The sequence below is a fragment of the Cheilinus undulatus genome, linkage group 11 (genome assembly GCF_018320785.1).
Source record: "Cheilinus undulatus linkage group 11, ASM1832078v1, whole genome shotgun sequence".
Classification (NCBI taxonomy): domain Eukaryota; kingdom Metazoa; phylum Chordata; class Actinopteri; order Labriformes; family Labridae; genus Cheilinus; species Cheilinus undulatus.
Genome location: NC_054875.1, coordinates 20871790 through 20890198, shown reverse-complemented (window position 1 = coordinate 20890198; position 18409 = coordinate 20871790). Strand labels below are relative to the sequence as shown.

The window sequence follows — 18409 nt, the reverse complement described above, 5'->3', positions numbered from 1 at the left end:
TCTGTACTTTGAACATTACCATATGAGAGAAATGTAAGTTCCATAACAAACTGCACGGATGATATGGTTACTTTAAAGTCAGTTTGTGGACGTGTGGCCCTGGTATAAATTCTGATTAAACTGTTTCATTTTGATTCTTTGAAGGCAAGGGGATAACTGACAAAAACATGCAAATCATATACAGCTGAGTGATTGTTCCAGATAGAGTTCAAAAGGAAACACACTTGCAGTTGTATTACTGTCTCACTAAAGGAGAATGTAAGCTTTGTGAAAGCAGTGTAAAGTCCGGTCCATCGATCTGCAGGCTATCACAATAACCAGTCTGAGGTCTTAAAACCTGTGCAGGCCCTCATGGTACATTCAGCTCTCCACTATCAAAAGATAAAAGCTAAGTGGCTAACACTGGCACTGTGAGCTTTTTTTATGAGTTTCTTCTGGGACACAACCAACTTTTAATGGAGCACATAAAGATGAAGGTTGGCTCCACTATTTTCCGAAACACAGAGTATCACGGGCTAGTGTCTCTAAGTGATGGCGTTACAAGCATCTCCAAAGGCACGGGCACGGGTGAATGAACATGTTAAGACTCGCCAAATCAGACATGAAGACAAAACAGGGAAATATTCCAAAATATAAAATACAACTCCTCATCTTGGCCCTCCACCGTGTTCTCTAAGACTTTCAATAAAAAACTGTGAGGAATAAAATGTTGAAGAAAGCATGTAGCTATTAGCGATTACAACAAGAAGGCTGAAACTACTTTGGCACATGAATGGAAGTAAGGCATCTGTTTCATTCAAAAAAAGGGTTGAAATGGAGCATTGTTCCCAACCAGCAGAAATGTCAAAACAGACTTATTAAGAAAAAAAAAAAAAAAAAAAGCTTAAGCGTTTATCGTTAATAAAACGTCTGACAGCACACTCCACTCTTGTGCTGCCCCATACCCGCAAACTTACACTGTCAAATACTATGAGATCGCCTCCAAAAACCAGAGAAAAAGAAAAAAAAAGCAACTTTCACCAATTCAAGAAAAAAAATACCAATAAGAAGGTTGAAAAACAGTTCCTCATTGTGTCACGACGTCGACCTGAATGTTGATATTGCGATGGCGAGGAGAAGGGAGTTGAGAGAGATTTCAATGCTCCACGCTCTTGAGCCGCGGGCACTCATACCTGAAACACAAGAAAAAATAATCACAATTACTGTGGGTAGAGCTTGTTAGGCAGCAGTGCCTACACTCTCCATCCAGCTGAAATGCTAATTTCTTATCTAAACTCTCTGCTGTGTTTCCTGTAGATCAAACTGAAAGCAGGCTGCCAAAAACAGTCATAATGATGGGCAGATTAAAATTTAAACTGAGTTTTTTTTCTTAGAATCTAATCCTGCCTTTCTTGAGACTAAAAAGAGACTAGTTGCTGCCACTTTATGTCTGTGGTGGACTATGGCGGTGTTTTATGCATGCATGCCTCTTCTAACCCACAATTCCCCCAGGATCCATCTCCACAGCCTTGCATCCATGGTTTTGCTCTGAATGAGGACGCAAACCCCTGCCCGCCGGGTACACTTCTGTAGCAAAGCGCAGCACCGCTTGCAGCAGCTGGATCACAAGAGTTCACGCAGAAATAAAGGACACAACTTACAAAAAGGATGTTTCTTTTCCTGTACATGGTTCTTTGCTTCCTCTTTATACAAAATAGTAAGGTGATAAGAAAAACAAGCAGATGTCTGTTTTTGGTGTTTTATTTTGAAGATGACAGGAAGTTGTTTAGGTTTGCGTGTGTCACTTTGTTCTGTATAGACTGCAGCAAAATGGCAGCGGGCTCAGCTGAAAATAGACTTGGTGGACATCTCAAACTGTTGTGGAAACTTAAAGACTGACTAGAAGGGAGCAAACGGAGCACTACACAGTCAGCCAATGTGGAAATTGGGGGTAATATTTCAGATAATCTCACCTGACACAACAGCTAGACTGTTTGACACATCAATTCCAATGGGATATATGTAACCTCCATCCTGGGACCATCGCATACATGGTGTTTGGGTGTCTTGTTCTCACTTTAGACAGCATATTAAGATGGACAGAGCAATAGACGCCTGGGAGTGAGGACAGAATATTTAAAGCACCCCCTCTTGACTGGCTGCAGTATAAGTCATAATCCCCACCTCTTACATTTTAACACGAGACCAGGCGAAACTATAGAGTAGGGGTGTGTCAATATCTTGAGACTGAAACATTGCAAGATTTCTCGTTGTGGTGAAAATGTCTTGCGAGATGCAGATTACAGCAAATGTTTTATTGACAAATAGATGCCTTTAAGTATATTTTAAACTGATGATCCCTAACACAGGCTAAGGATGGGAAACACGATTTTACTTATTTCAGTCATGAAGAGAGTTCAGGTAAATTCAGCTGCTTCAATTATCTTTATTATTTCAAGTGCTGTTTAAAATGCATGTTTGAGCCGTAATCAGTATATGTAAGCAGTAGGGCTGTAACGGTACAGAAAATTTTTGTTTTGGTACGTACCTCGGTTTTGAAGTCACGGTTTGGTAGTTGAAGCGAATAAATAAAATTTAATTTTTATTTTTTTAAATTAAATTGTATTAAAATAAATAGGCTGATTAAATTACATTTAAATTATAAATAATGCGGCGACCTCCTTCCATAAGTTCTTCAGTGAAAATATTAATAAATAAATATATTTTTTATTTACTAGATTTTTTTAATTGATATATATACCCATTCTTTAAACGCTAAAATTTCTCAGTCAACTTAAATGCATCATCACACAACCGCGAGTTAGCTTGTTTAATATGCAAATTAGCGTCTATCCTGCCGATTTCAACATGGACTTCAGCACTGGATTAATTTTTTTAACCAATGGGACCTACTACAAAGTTTGGGAGAACTTTTCATAGCCATCTAGGCGGATAAAAAAGGTTAGAGCTGTGTGAAATCTGAGGATAACTTTATCTATGATGCAGCTGCAGACATGATGGAGTCCTCTCTCTCCCCCCTCCGAGGCTGACATTTGAAGGTAAAATTAATTTGATTCACAGAGCCAGAGCACCAGTGTTATAATTAAAACTATCTTAAAGAATAGGAAATTCATAACTGGCTGGTGAGACTTGTGGTTGATCCTCCTCTTTACAGTGACATTCTAGTTTGAGTGGAGCATTTTTAAACGCTTTTACTGGTCTGCTGGATGACGTGCTGTCAGCTGCTGAATAATGTCAGCGCTATTGTTGCTGTCTTTGTACACTGTTGTATTTTACTGGGAAACAAAGTGTTCCTAAACAGGACACTTTTATCTGGGAATATTCAGGCTGTTGCTGTCGATTGCTGTGGTTGTGTGGTTGCCAGGACAGTGTGACAGTTAGTTGCGCTCCGGTTTTCTGTGTATGAGCTTCGCTGCACATGTTTTCATTCGGTACACGTCTGTACCATACTGAGAGGCCCGTACTGAATTGGTACGGTACAAATATGCGTACCTTTACACCCCTAGTAAGCAGTGATATTCAGTGCAAGAGAGAGAGGATTAAACTTTTCAAAATGGACCTGTAATCTTTACATTTTATAACTTTGACTTGAATAAAAGAACAAATATCCAGTAATATATTCTGTAATGAATTAAATAAGTGTAAAATCTCATCTTGTTCATGAAATATGACAAGCCATTGAACTGTACACAAAACTGCTTCAAACCAAGACAAAAATCTCCTCGGCTGCAGATGCTGCGGGGTGGGATCTTTCATGCCAAGTTTATCATGCAGGGGTTAGTGGACTGGGCATAGCTACAATTCCACAGTTACACTAGTAAAGTCCACTTTGAACATCTCAGCTCTATTTTGTCAGAAGCACAATATGTCAGCGCCCACTGCAAGGTTATTATGGCTTCAGTTCTGTACAATGGCAGGAGATGGAGAAGCCCCGTTCATATTTAGACACAATCAATGCTTTGTAGACATAAACTATGACACATTTATGATAGATTTTCTGAGTTTTTCAGGTCTATTAAATTGCTGCTTCCCATAAATCCTAGCACAGGAACTTGTTATCTGTTCAACCATTTATTTCTACTGTCTATCATAAAGACAAGAGCTTAAAAGTGGAAAAAGGCATTGGACACCAAAACTCCCTCAAGCAACTAGTCTCTGGATGATTTTAAGGTTATATTAAAAGACTTGAAGGCAGACACATTTGACTGTAGATACTCTGCCTGATATGAATATGTTTGTGGTTGATTCTGACAAACATCTGCTGGGTTTCTACCTTTTATATCTTGTCTTTTTTTTAATATTATATTCAAGTATCTCATTTTTTGTTTGTGTGACTGCTCATCGTTTGTTGGAAACTTTAACTGTGCTGCTGTCTGCCTTGGCCAGGATGCTCCTGGGAGAGATTTTTATTCTCAAGTTTTTCTGCTTAAATAAATATCAGAAGAAAAGACACACAGATTTTAAAAAATGCAGAGCTTCTTGAAATGGGGTAAAAGCTCTCATATACTGGCTTTAGACTGGGACTGATGTTAAAAAAGAAACAAGATATGAAGGGGGCTGGGTGACAAGAGACAAGATGCATGATGCCTTGCTTTGCTGCCTTTGCAAGTTTAACATGTACGCTCTTAGTGAGGGAAAATGGCTCTTATGTATCACTGAATATTTTTCTGTAATGACTCAATATCCAACCACAAACTCTCTCCTAGATAATAACGGTATATTATTGATGAGGAATAAAATCCCTGCACTTCTTTTTGATGTCTTACAGCTTCTAGCTTCTATAAACACTGCACCCTGTTTTGCCTGCTAATGTGTTTTGCTGAAGCCTTTTCCTTAGCAGTATCTCTGGAAAAAAAATATAGAAGCATATTTTTCAAATGATATTTAAAAGAAGAGCCACCGTGGAATTCTATCTCTCTGAAGTGCTGTTTTCAGGGGTTCAACACAGAATATCAACAATGCAAATTAGCATTTAGAGCAGTGGAAGAGCCCCCCGCTGGAGTCCCACAGGACAATGGCAGCAACTAGTAAAAGAGGAAGTCAACCTCTGTGACAGAGACAGATAGCGCAGCATATTTTAGCAAAATAGAAGATGAGGAAAAACCAAACAGGGGTGGCTGGGGACATGGGTAATGGTGAGTCAACGGAGGACAAAATGTCCCTGTCAGGTTTAAAATGTGCTAAGTGACTTCATTTACAAGAGATGGTAAATAATTAAAAAGTTCTGAGAGGCTGAGGTCATGTTCTGTTGTGTTTCTCCACAACAGCCTGGCATCAGCATATTTCAGCGAAGCACGTCAAGACTGAAACCTTAGAGTAACTTTCTCAATTTATTCCCTCAGAAGTTCACATATTTAGCCAGCACTACTTCTAACAACTGTCAACAGCAAGCTTACTTAGCTGATGGACTCGTATGGGATCCGAGGCTGGTCCGAGCCCTCCCTCACTCAGCGTCCGAATGTGGATGATGTACTCGTCATCTTCCTCAGGGAGGGTCAGCTCTGCAGTTGAGTTGGCTGTTGTGAGAGTGTTTACCTCATTGTGTCTCTGTCTCCTGTATGACAGCTGAATGGGAGGGAGAGAAACACGGCGGATGACAAATTGTAAACACATAGTCTTAAAGTCTGACAGCTTACAGTGAGCCAACAAACAGGCAAGGTCCTTGCTTTCACTCAGTCTGAAATATAATAGGAAATAACATTGTATGGTGAATCATAGTGAGGATTTATTACTCACTTGGTATCCTGTAACTTCTGACTCAGATTCCATTGCCATCACTGGTTCCCAGTAGAGAGAAAGCTGAGAACCAATAAGTGTCCATTCCACATTCAGCGGAGGCTGTGCTGGTGCTTCGTTATATAAAGAAAACATCACACAACAGTTAGACAAAATGGCTGTAATTGGTAGAATAGGTATGCATTAGACTGACATGACATTATCATACGCATGACACGATACCTGTCATTCACATGAAGGGGGATTTATGAACATTTATGAACATTGTCCTACATACAAATCAGTCAGTTATGACAACTTAATGAAAAGTTGACATTGTTTAAGAAGTCATTGTCATGACGACCATTAACGAAGACCAAATAAGCTACCAATGTCTTAATTATGTCAGCTTGACATTAACATGTCACAACAGACCTGGTCATCAAACCTAAGAAAATATTTAGCTTTATCTATGAACAATACATCGACCTGTCATGTGTAATTGGTCTTTACATTGGCTGCCACTGGACGATTATGAAAGTGTAATGAATAATTCCCTTGACCTCAAGTAAAGCTAGACACTTTGGACTATTCACTGGGATGTTATTAAGTGTTATAATGATAAAGTTAACAGATTTCATAATAGTGAGAAACGTGAGATACTTTGGATTTCATTATAAAAGTCCAAACTGAAGATAAACTCCCAGATCCCCAAATAATTTCTTTCAGTTTGATTATCAGGTCTGGTATAAAATGGTAATGCTGACATAATAGACACTGGTAGGTTGTTCTGTCTTGGTTTTGTCAAGTTGTCGTTACAAAGACTTTCCTAATAATGTCAACTTTGCATTAGTGGTGAAACAATTGACAGAGTGACACTTAATGACAATAACCATAAATGTTCATAAAGCCTCCTTCATGTGAATGACAATGTCAGATTATGACAGTTTCATGTCAGTATCATGTCAGTCTTACGCATTCCCCTTCAAATAAAGTGTTACCAAGTAGGTAATCTGATTGTAGAGTGCACTATATTGATAAACTGTACAAAGAAGCTGCAGACATGATGTAATTTTCCTCAGTGAGAATCAAAAAGGGGTCTGTGATGTAAGTGATCTGTGTATTAATTTAAACGTTGCATCATTTTAACAAATTAGAGCTGTGTATAACAGTACTGCATCTATTTTTTTCAGATGCCTACAAATCTGTCACTATATCAGAAAACATTTGCCCAGCTTTGAAACCCTGAACAAACACAAGTCTTTGGAGGCAATGAATCAATTCGATCCTGTTAACCCAAGAGCAGTTTCCTATTTTTATCAGATCCTGCATAACAAAGTTTCACTGAACACGTCAGGGCTTAAAAAGGCTTGGGCAGATGAACTGAATATAGAATTTAAGGATGAGATCTGAGTAGAGTGATTAAAGAGCATACATGATTGTTCAGTCAATGTAAGAGATAACCTTACAAACCTTGAAACACTCCATCAGATCTACTATTTCAGGGAAAACTGCACAGCTTTGTTACTGATGTGTTACCTCTGTGAAATACATGTAAATCTACAATCAGTAATCTCTCACATTTCTTTTGGTCATGTGGTAAATTGCCTTTATTCTGGTAAAGCATTTTTCATTGTTTTCTTCGGTGTTTGGAAAATGTTGGAACCTTACACAACTTGTAATCATCCTTGGCTCCTTAACTTCTCTTAATTTGTACAAAAACAGAGCTGCTTTGTTTGGTATGTTTGCTGCAAAAAACCCCTAATCCTTAGAGTATGGAAAATGGACTTTGTGCCCATCTATAATTTATGGATGGGGAAAATGGCTTACACTTTGCACTCTAAGAGACTGAGATTTTACAATGAAGACAGAGGAAGAGTGTTTGAGAAGATCTGGGACTCTCACCTTAAGTTTTTAATGGTAGAAAATAATGAGTGCTGGCTATAAACCATTCTGCTGCATTTGTTGTCCTTGTTTTAGCATTTTGATGTGAACCTTACAATAAGAAACTGCTTTGTTTGTGGCCTTATCTCAAAAAAGATTTGGTTTAGAGGTTTGGAGTCCATTCCTCCTTTTTATTTTTGTTTCTTTTTGCACTGTCATCATTTTACTTGCTCTGAAACCCAATAAAAGACACAAAAAAAGATCAAATTACTGTTTTTGAAGTCACACTTCTTAAAGAACTGTTGTTTAAAATCAGTATCACGCTTAAATTTGACCTTTTAGACAGAATATCTATATGGCTGTTTTTTCTTTGTCACCTTCTTAGTTCCTATCTATATAAACAAAAAGTACTGTAACCATTTTTATTGTTTACTGCTGCTTATAGAACTGTTGTACAAGGCAGAGTTCTGTTAGCTGGTATTTACCATTCTTCAGCAGGTTTTACAAGCAGATGTCTGGCAGAAAAGAATATTAAAGGGCCAAAATAACTGGCTGAAAAATATGACAATTACCAATTAAGTAAACAGCGCGTAACTTTGTATTATATTTTGTCTTACAAAAAAAAAACATGTTTCAAGAATCAAATCAAAATAATATAAATTCAAAGTACTTTTACAACATCCTGCTTACTGTCTGGTGCTGGGGTCATTTATGTAACACATCACATGGCTAATTTAGACGGTAAAAATTCATGTCATCAATGTGGATGACACCAAACAGAGCTTATCTCTTGCAAAGTTTAGAGCTACAGGAAACTATTTAGGGAAATCAATGTTATGTAAGGCAAAGGACAAGGACAAGAACAGGAGAGTTTGCTGTGGACTTTGATGAGTGGGTAAATCTTCCTCTTACTAAGTCTCTGATGAAGTTGAACTGTATTCAACACAGAGTCATGTCATGAAGAAAGGTGAGGGTTTTTTGGGCTGATGTCAAGAGTACCATCTCACTTCCTCAATACTGGAAGTGTTTGCTCGGGGTGTCGTGGCTAATCAGCAACATCAGTTGAATGTAACTTCAGCTGAGGGAAGAACTGTTGATGAGAGGGGGACAAATCTGGACTATCCACAGTGGACATTTATGTCTTTCTTTTGGACAACTCCAATGAAACCACAATGATTGAATTTAATATTTTAGTGGAGGTTACAGTTGAGATCACCAGTTTATGAGGACCAATATGGGACAATTGACGTAAAGCAGTGTTTCAACATGGTGTCTAGCTAACAGACCACTGATTAGTTATTTGTTTTGACAATTCTGCTGTTAGCCACTGAGCTATGGCATCAGCTAATCTGCTAACAGGCTAATTTAGAGCTAACAGTGCATATCTGAAGCTAAGTGTTGTCTATGTGTCAAACGTAAGTGTATATTGTGCAACTGACCTCATGTGAGTAAGGAACAGCTCACAATTTTTATGGTGTTTGTTCAGAAAACGTACACAAAGACATTTAAAAGATTTGGTCATGAGTAATATGTACAAACAAGCAGGCAGGGTAACAATTACGTTGTAACCTTTAGGCTTGGTTTCTTCTGTCTCAGTCTGGGGTCATGTATGCAAAGAAAAATGTGTCTCAAGTCTTGTTTTAGCTAACTTGAAGCTGTTTTACAATGTTCCTGTTTGTACATGTTAAATTTCTGTAAAATGCAGGCTACTGGTCACATACGGCTATCTAAAGCAAATGTCAGGTAGTTGTTCAGAATGGCTGGAATTCTTGGACTGCTGGCCATTGTAGCCGGAGACAAAAAAGTCCAGCAGAAACTCTGGTATAAGAGCAACATCAAACTCAAGCTGATTTTCACCTCATTCCAATCCCTATGATACCTAGTGTGAATTCTGATTGATACCTGCTGCCACTGAATATGGAACTGGTGTTTGCCATGGCAACAAGGCACTAATCCTGATTATTGGCATGATTCAGAGATAAACATGTGCAAACATCACAAAAGTCACCTTGAACGGGTCAAATGATTGGAGGGCAATATGAATAAATTGCCTCCGGCAACGTACACTAGCATATGTAGCTAACTTTATTAGCTACATTTAAATAATTACATAGTAAAAGAGTCATCTATGTGTTGGGACACGACTTTATATACTGTAAAGCAGATGTAGAGCCTAGTCAAAGCCTTAAGTTCTCTAATCAGCATGCCTGGCTTTTGATTTTAGTGCCATTGCTGTGTCATTAGCTGCTGGTTAACGGTATTGTACCTTCAAGCGCTTGCACGGTCTGAACAAAGAAACAAGCAGCCAGCATGACTCATCAGTTTCTTTTCAAAATAAGCTTAATTAAAGATCAGAATAAATATGAGCATGTACACTTAAAGAGGGAGCATCAAAAATTTTAGTCTGTGGATGTTCTGAAGTACTCATTATTTCTTAAATCAGTCCCTTTTTTAAAATGTCTCTTACTGATATCAATGATTCACGTGGGTCACCACTTCAGGTCAGCAAAGCTGAGATTATGGATTAATTTTGGAACAACTGAATCCCTGATGCAGATACAGGGATAGCATGTCTAAAAAACAGCTGTTGAAAACACAAATTCAGCTTTGATTGGTTATTTGTACAAGCCCCAACAGCACAACTGGTATCACAACCCCACACTTCACAAACTTCAAAAATATAACAACAACTTCCTGCCAAACAAGTGTCAATGGCAGAATAAGCTGATTGGCATTGGCAGAGAAGATTTGGCACATTTCTCATGGGTGCAACCAACATACTCAACTCTGCTGCTCATCCCACAAAACATGTTCCTTACAAATGGGGCACCATTTAAAAGAATAATAAACAGACTTTCCCAGTAGGATGTATTGCCAGGAAGCATTGTTACAACAAAAAAAAAATCTACTTAACCCAAATTTCCATCTTTTTGTGCTAAGTTTATAATTTAGATGAACATGTAATAAAAAAAAGAACGGATTTGCTAAATTGAAAATGAATTCCTTAAAAAAAACTGCCATTGGTAGTAAACCACTGTGGTTGACTGCTGTATCAGCAGAAGTTCAACCCATTACCACATCCACAGTTGAGCCCCTAGGAATAAAGGTCGGTATTGAATATCAGAGCTGCTATTTTTGTCTTTCATTATCTAATAAAGTGAGGAAAAAATAGTGATCTATTACACTACATGGAGCTGAAGTGGAGCTGTTATACTAACTATCAGCACAACTCTTGTTTTCCTTTGATTGAAGTCTTGCTGCTCTGATACAAAGCACTCTAGCATTTTCACTTAAGTCATGCTGCTCAGGTGGTAAGTACAGAAACATTTTACTTGAGCGTTTATTAACAGGCAACAATTATCTGGATGCCAAAACTTACGTGGCTTTTTCGTGGTGACATTAATTGCAGGGAGGAAGGGGCCGGTGCCGGCTGTGTTGAAGGCGCTGACAGTTAAAAAGTACTGCGTGTTCCCTGCTAAGCCGCTCACTGTGACTGACGTTTGGTTCCAGGGCACCCTAACCTTTCCCATGGTCTCGGGTTTAGTGTCGTCTTCCCAGTACACCACCTGCTCGAGACAGAAAGCATATCATCTGGAGTTAAACCGTGACATATGGCTTTGGAGTGGAGCAAAATGTGAACATTAGCAGGATGCATTTTCTTTCAAATACAACACAACAGGGTATTTGTAGCTGTGTTTGATGTCTTGAGAGAAATGTGGTGTTGATAAATGATCACCTCTGGGTATATCCTCTTAAGTCAGATCACGGTTTTCTTTTATCTTTGTAGGAAAATGTTTGATCTGATATTACAAAGCCTCTGTTAATGTGCTTTTACAGCTCAGCAGAATGTGCAACGACTATTAGAGAAAAAAAAAGGAAGAACATGATTTATCTTTTCTGTATTGGTCAATCAAGTGTTTTTTGAGCAGGATGTATATGATAGAATCATAAAAATGCCTTATGTTACAAGAAATATGCATTACATTTTCCAAATGGAATCCACTTTATTAACCAGTGCTGAAAAACATGTGTTTACTTGCAGTCACACAAAATAATAAGCAGCAGATGCTTTCATGTGTGCATTTAGGACCATTTTTGCTTGATGGCGGCATCATTTAATCAATTAGCAAAATTAACAGTGAAGATTTTTCTTCGTCAGACTAATGGATTTATTGTCCAATCATTTCAGCCGTTACATACATAAATCTATGTTGCCTCACAAGGCCTGTAATATTTACTGTTGACTAATTAAAATCTAAGTAATTAAAAAATGCATTTCAAATATATTACAACTAAAGTTTCCAATCATAATAGTGGGACTATTTTGTTATCACTCCACGTAGCAGTCAAAATGAAACACATCTTAAGCATCTATCCCCCAACTATCTGCTTCTCTGTCAACATAATTTAGCTTCAGCTGCTGTTGAAATCCCTAGGGTTGTTTGGTATTTTACATATACAATCCCACATGGAAATATTGGAGCAACTTTGCTGTTATTGATCAAAAGAATAACAACAACATCATACTTTAAAGCCCTTTGATCAGCCTCATTACTCTGTGGAAAGTATGCAGGTAAGGTAATCAGGCTGTCCCAGTTTTTGAGGAAAAAATAGAATAAAATCAACTGTAGTGGGTTTCAAATGTAATGTTTTAATATTCATGTTCTATTTGGAGAAAAATTACAAGGCTGAAGATCGATTCCCATGATGCTGCAGTGTTAGACTGTAAAAACAAACAACAGCAGACAGTATTTGGTCTAATCACAGTTTTTGCTAGCATGAGGTGTGCTATGTTTTGCAGCACGGACTATCATGTAGCTCAGTATCATGATATCCTGTAACTGACAGCAACCTGAAAAGGCATGCGGACAGGCAATTTTCTTTTGTTCTCATAAAAACGCTCTGACATGTTTTCCCGTCGTGTTGGGACAAAGCACTGTATAATTTTGCCCATAACAGTCTCCCAACTGAAACAGCCATTACCATGGCGACGCCGAGTTTGGAAGTGTCGGCTTTGAGGTACGACAGGGGTGATGACTAGCATTTGAATCGTCTTGTGTGTGAGTGTGATTTCTATTTCCATTTAAAAGGGAAAAAATGTACCTCATAGCCCAGAACCCTTTCAGGGGTGAAGGAGAGAGCCTGCCAATTCACCTCAATCTCTGAGGCTGAGACACTTCTGGCCCAAACTCCCGCTGGCATCCCACTTGGCTCTGAAAACAGACAACAGGAGACTGAGCAGTGCTTCTTTTTTCTCCACCGGCACAAAGACAAGCAGAACAAATCTCTTCACATTTTACATTTGTAACAGTGCGGCATTCTTGTTGATCTCTACGTGGATAAATCATCACACGCAGGTGCTGCTGGTAAATAGTGGAGCACTACACTAAACACTGACCCCCCTCTCAGCATGCCGAGAGGTAGCATAGATCTAAATGCCAAGCGCTTTTCACGTTGGAATAGCCGTTCGAAAGAGTGGTGATATTTGGAGGCAATCTGCCTGTCCTTAGATGAATTTGTTGCAATTTTACTCCCCATTTTTCAACCTCTTTTTTCATATGAAAGACTCTACAGATTTATCTTCCTGCATGTGTCTTTATTGGATACAGGAAGATAAAAAAGTCCGCTTTCAGCCTACGAAATGCAATAAAAACCACTTTCATGATCTTTGTCCTTTTCAAAAACAGAAAAAGCTTTGTAGCTTTTGCAAAAAAACCCACACATATTCATTCCCATACCTATCTCTGCAGAATAGATGGTGACCACAGGGCTGAAGGGACCCTGCCCTTTGCTGTTGTAAGTGCCAACCTTCACATGAAATGGAGAGAAGGGTGCAATGCTGTCGTTGCGGTACACGTAGCGAGCGGCGCCAGGCGCAGAGGTGGCCACGTGAGTCCAGCTAACATCTCCAAAGGCACGGAAAGCAATGATGTAACCAAAGCTCTCACCATTCTGCAGTTCTTCGGGGACAGGCTGAGAGTGAAACACAAAACTATAGTGATATTAAAACATATACAAACCACTCACGTTCACCCCCCGGCTGGGCACACATCATCGCCACCCCACACTCATAAGAACTGCGTGACCCACAAATTGCTTCTGTGACCCACCTGATGAAATGAAATGAGCGGTAAAATGTCATAAAAAACCTAAGCTCATTACAGAACATCTGTGCAGCTTTTGGAATGAAAAGTTACTTCTGATTTTAATGAAATGAGAAAATTCAAATAATGAGAGAGCTGTAGCAAACTAATGACTTCTTCAATACCTACATTATGTTTCAACCAGCAGACTGGTTTACTCCAGAGCTAGATATGAGCGCAGCGGATTTGGCTGAACAACAGCAATTAAACTGCAGATCAAAGCCTCATAAATGACAGTAACTGTCGGATTAAGTGCTCTGCTTGTGAGTGCTATATTACATGACGACTTTTTAACTAAGAAATTACAGTAACTTAAGCTCCAGACTTCAATTAACACCAAATTTATGACACCAACAAGAAAACAGAGCAGGGGCCTAAATTTAGCCCTCATTCAATCAGAAAAAAGAGGAGCTACAGGCACTTTGAATAATATACTAGAACATAAGACTGATGACTTACCTCCCATGTGATGACCAGTTCAGATCTGCTTCCACCTCCTCCACCCACGTTACCTGGCGGTGCATCAGGAACTGTACAACACAGACCTTGTTCAGACCTCCATGGAACAATCACTTCAGGCCTCAGAAAGTTGTACAAGGAGTGATGGTAGTGCTATTTTTGTAGATCAGAGCTGAAAAAATTTCTATCTGAACAGGACATGAGATCACAATGAAAAGGGGGATTTTTTTTTTGTACCTGCATCCTCTGTCCTGGTCTTGACTGACACAGGGCTGGGTTCTCCAACACCCACACTGTTTCTGGCCAAAACACGAAATTCATACTCCACCCACGCATTGAGGTCCACGACGGTGGCTGTGACTGTGTTCCCATCGATTATCTCAGGGACTGGAAAACAACAGAATTCACAGTGTAAATAATAAAAGGCATAGAAAGCTCATCATCAGAACTAGGGCTGCCAGCATGAATGCTATTATCGCTATTAATAAAGGTTCAGAATTAGGGTTTTTTTTCCTATCATGATTAATGTTTTGTGTCCCTTTCAGTCACTGCAATATCTCCCTGCAGCCACAGTGATGTAAAATAAGTCAACTGCTGCTCATTAATGTCAAATTTCACGACAGCCCAGTGGACAAGTCAAAAGTCATCTGCATCTTGAATTACAGAGCATTTATCTCTTGACTATTCCCATTTTGTTTAAATCCATAACACAATCATTGTTCTATGATCATGCTCATGTCATCATCTTCCATCTACATGAGGTTCCTTATTTTCCTTAAAAATATGGTCATGTCTGTATTTAAACACAAAGTAAATTACTCTTGATGAAAGCAAGTCCAAAAGTCCAAAATGAGACTACAGTTTGAAATAAAAAATAGCGGAATTTCAAAATTGAATGCTTAATTGCAATAAACTACAGAAATTTGGACAACTGAAAACGTAGTTGTCTGAGAGCCTCAATTAGAACTTGTATGATGACATTTAAGGAATATCACACGGGAAGGAAGGTTGTCTTACTACTTGTACTATCTTTGAAAAATGTTTCCAAGTGAGAATTAGTGACTGTTTCCTCTTCTACCCTGTGGAGTTCCCTAAAGCTCCAGCCTAGAACCCATCCTTTTCTCCCTCTACCTCCTCCCTCTCGGGTTGATTTTTCCACCCATTTTTTTTCCCAATTTATACTACTTTTAAATATTTTTTCCACTTTAAACCCATTTTTGCCACTTTTTAACAGCTTTTCACAATTTTCCCACCCATTTTTGCCCCTCTTGACCCATTGTTGCTATTTTATTCCTTATTTTCTTTTTTGCAATTATTTCATTATTTTCCCCTTTAATTTACTTCAGTTCCTTCCTTTTTTTAATTCACAGGCACCTGATGTTTGTGCTAACAATGTCAAAGTTAACGCGTTAATATCGCATTATCTCAAATTACTTTAAACACCATAAATTTTTTTGTTGCATGATGAACTCACGCGCATTCTGTGTGACCCTCATCCTGTAGTTTGCCAAATCAGGAAGCAGCGCTGTTGTGGTGCAGTGTGAACAGAAATGGATAAAGGACAGAGACTTTCGAATAGCAGGTTCAGCATTCAGATCATGCTAGATAAGACTGAGGGTTTTTTGTTCCTACTGTCGACATGAACTGAGTTACCAGGAGTTCGTGGAGTCTTAAATAGCCCGTACCACTCACTGGCTGAGCACACCGCCATGCAGAGGGCTGCCCCCTTAGCCACGCTGGATTGTTTACAACGGAGATGCTCAGACAACTCTGCAAGCAGGGATGGGACTCGCTATCTGGAACCAGGCATTTCCCGGTGGGTCGACACACTTTGGGGCCAGCATGCTTTATTCATTTTTTTAATCTCTGTTATGTTCCAGCTCCATATTGGCGCTGTCCCTTTATATTGACTGTTGACTGGTCTGATCACCTCTCCTAAAAGTCTGTTCACCCCTTCTCTCATCCCCACTCAGCTCCTGCTTGAAAGTGCAAGTTTTTGGAGAAAACGAATTGAACTCGCTAAAATGATCGACTGGGACTGTACTTAAACGCCAAATTAAAAAAACAGTCAATCAAGATGCTGCAAAAGTGTCAAAGACTCTGCAGTCCCTATAGGAGACGGTCTGATGCTGGTAAATATTCAGCTACATCATGTGGAGGAGGGGACAGAGCAGGAAAGGCTGGTATGTGACAGGTGAGCAGAGGTGTTACAGGTGAGCCTGAGAGTGAAGAAGCTCTGTAGAGTATCATTATATAGGCTAAATAGCATTATTAGACTGTGGGTCCCATTTATTTATGAAGAAAAAAACAGTTTGAGATTAAATCTGTAACTCTTCTATGATCTGAAGAATGAAAAGATGGTTAAGTCCTCTTTTTACACCTTAAAAGTTCTCCACTGAGACTTCTTTTACTTTGTGTGTTCATAAGTTTTGAAAAGCATCTTCAAATGTGTGTTTATTGGCATCATTCCAGTAAATCTACTGGAATGATGACAGTAATTTCTTACTGTCAGCATTTATTTTACATCTGGGCATTTTTTAGTTTGAAAATAAAAAGGTGATAAATAATAGCAGACATTTTTTTAAGTAATGACTTGCTTTTTCTCTTGAGTAGGGTGGATGTGTCCACCTTAGTCACCTCTGACCACATCATAAGAGTGAAACACCATTAGATGTGTCTGTGCCTTACTGCTGAGCTCTCAGTGGAGACTTGACTTCTCCCAGTAATCTGCAGTGTAATTCTCTAACTGTATTTAGTCTCTCTTTTTGTATCATCTTGTTGTGAGTCCTCTTGGTGTAAAGGGATGATTGTGAGCCTTAATTTCCCCCTATGTGGGGCTGAAATTCTCTGCTTTAAGCATGAGGGATCCAGGAATGATCTTTGAGGGATTTAAACTTAACTGACCATGTCCTTCATGTCCTAAACACAGTCCTTTAGAACAGATAAAAAAGTGTGATTAATTTGCGATTAATCTCGAGTTAACTATGAAATTTGTGAGATTAAAATTTTAATCTATTGACAGCCCCAGTTTGTGCAGATCATGGCTAAGCTATAAAGTCTAACACAACTTTCCATCTGGTTCAGTTACTGTGCCCATCCACATAGTTAACATTAGCACAAAAAGGTCTTTCCTGTTAACAGAAAAGAGGTTTAAATTTTTAAAAAGGCTACACTAACTTATTGCATATAAAATAAAATTCATTTCTTTGATAAGTGTGGTTATTATTCAGGTTCAATATGAAATATGGTTATTTCAGATTAATTAAACAATGGACCATAATTTTCCTGACCTCCATAGGCCCCTGATTTGGCTATGCCAAAGAACGTTCTCCCTTTTATCCACCCTTATGGGCGCCCTTGCTCTAATGCACTTTATATCAGAGTCAACCAGGTTTCTCTCTCATGTTTACAGTTGGTCCAAGTATCACTGCTCTCCTTCCAACAGGAATGTAAACTCCTCCCACTGGCTCCCTGATTACTTTGGAATTAATTTAAAATTGTATTGTTCGTTTTTAATGTTTTAAACATTTTAGCACCAAAATAAATTTCTGACCTCTATCTCTGAGATCTGCTGATCAGCTTCACTTTGTTGTCCCTGAAACCAGATTAAAAACCCAAGGTGATCGAGACTTTTCTGTGATGGCACTTTAATGTGGAACGAACTACCACTTGAAATCAAAACATTCCTCAACATTTCAATGTCATCTTAAAACTTGATTTCATCCTTTGGCTTTTCGCTCAGCATGAGAGCTGTGTGATCTCTGTCCTGGTTGTCTTTAAATTTCCTTAAGCTCTGTGTTTTTTCTTTATGCTTTTTTACGTTTTTATCGCAAGTTTTAAATCATTTTAACAATGAAGTAGAAGAATACTATTGAAAACGACAAGGCATCCAAGGAAAACTTATTATGTTTTTATGCTTACATATAAAATCCTAACAAGTCTGATGAAAATAGATGGTTTAACAGCAAAGATAAAAACAGACAGCCCATAGATATTTACCAAAAATTAAACCAGTCAATACATCAGCCTGACGCTACTTTGTTCAAATACCAACATTACTTCCATGTATACATGTATGCAGGCTTAGGATGTAGGAAATGGTGCCTGGAGTTAACCAATAAAGTCTGCTACAGATCTAGAGAACAGACACTGCCCTTTTTAACCTTGTACTGTGACATAAAATCTCAACATAAACTCTCAGACAAAAG

The 18409-nt window shown here is 38.6% G+C and overlaps 1 protein-coding gene across 1 annotated transcript in view; it reads right to left on the bottom strand.

The window, feature by feature from the left end:
• Nucleotides 1-837: 837 nt before the first annotated feature.
• Nucleotides 838-18409, bottom strand: part of cntn3a.2 (contactin 3a, tandem duplicate 2) — a 72182-nt gene continuing 54610 nt past the window's right edge. Inside the window, exons 15-22 of the mRNA XM_041799615.1 lie at nucleotides 14439-14588; nucleotides 14202-14272; nucleotides 13338-13572; nucleotides 12703-12812; nucleotides 10979-11165; nucleotides 5737-5849; nucleotides 5397-5565; nucleotides 838-1172 (exon numbers count right to left, since the gene is read on the bottom strand). Of these exons, the coding sequence (XP_041655549.1) occupies nucleotides 1075-1172; nucleotides 5397-5565; nucleotides 5737-5849; nucleotides 10979-11165; nucleotides 12703-12812; nucleotides 13338-13572; nucleotides 14202-14272; nucleotides 14439-14588 (1133 nt within the window). The 3' untranslated portion in view covers nucleotides 838-1074. The remainder of the gene's footprint in view (nucleotides 1173-5396; nucleotides 5566-5736; nucleotides 5850-10978; nucleotides 11166-12702; nucleotides 12813-13337; nucleotides 13573-14201; nucleotides 14273-14438; nucleotides 14589-18409) is intronic.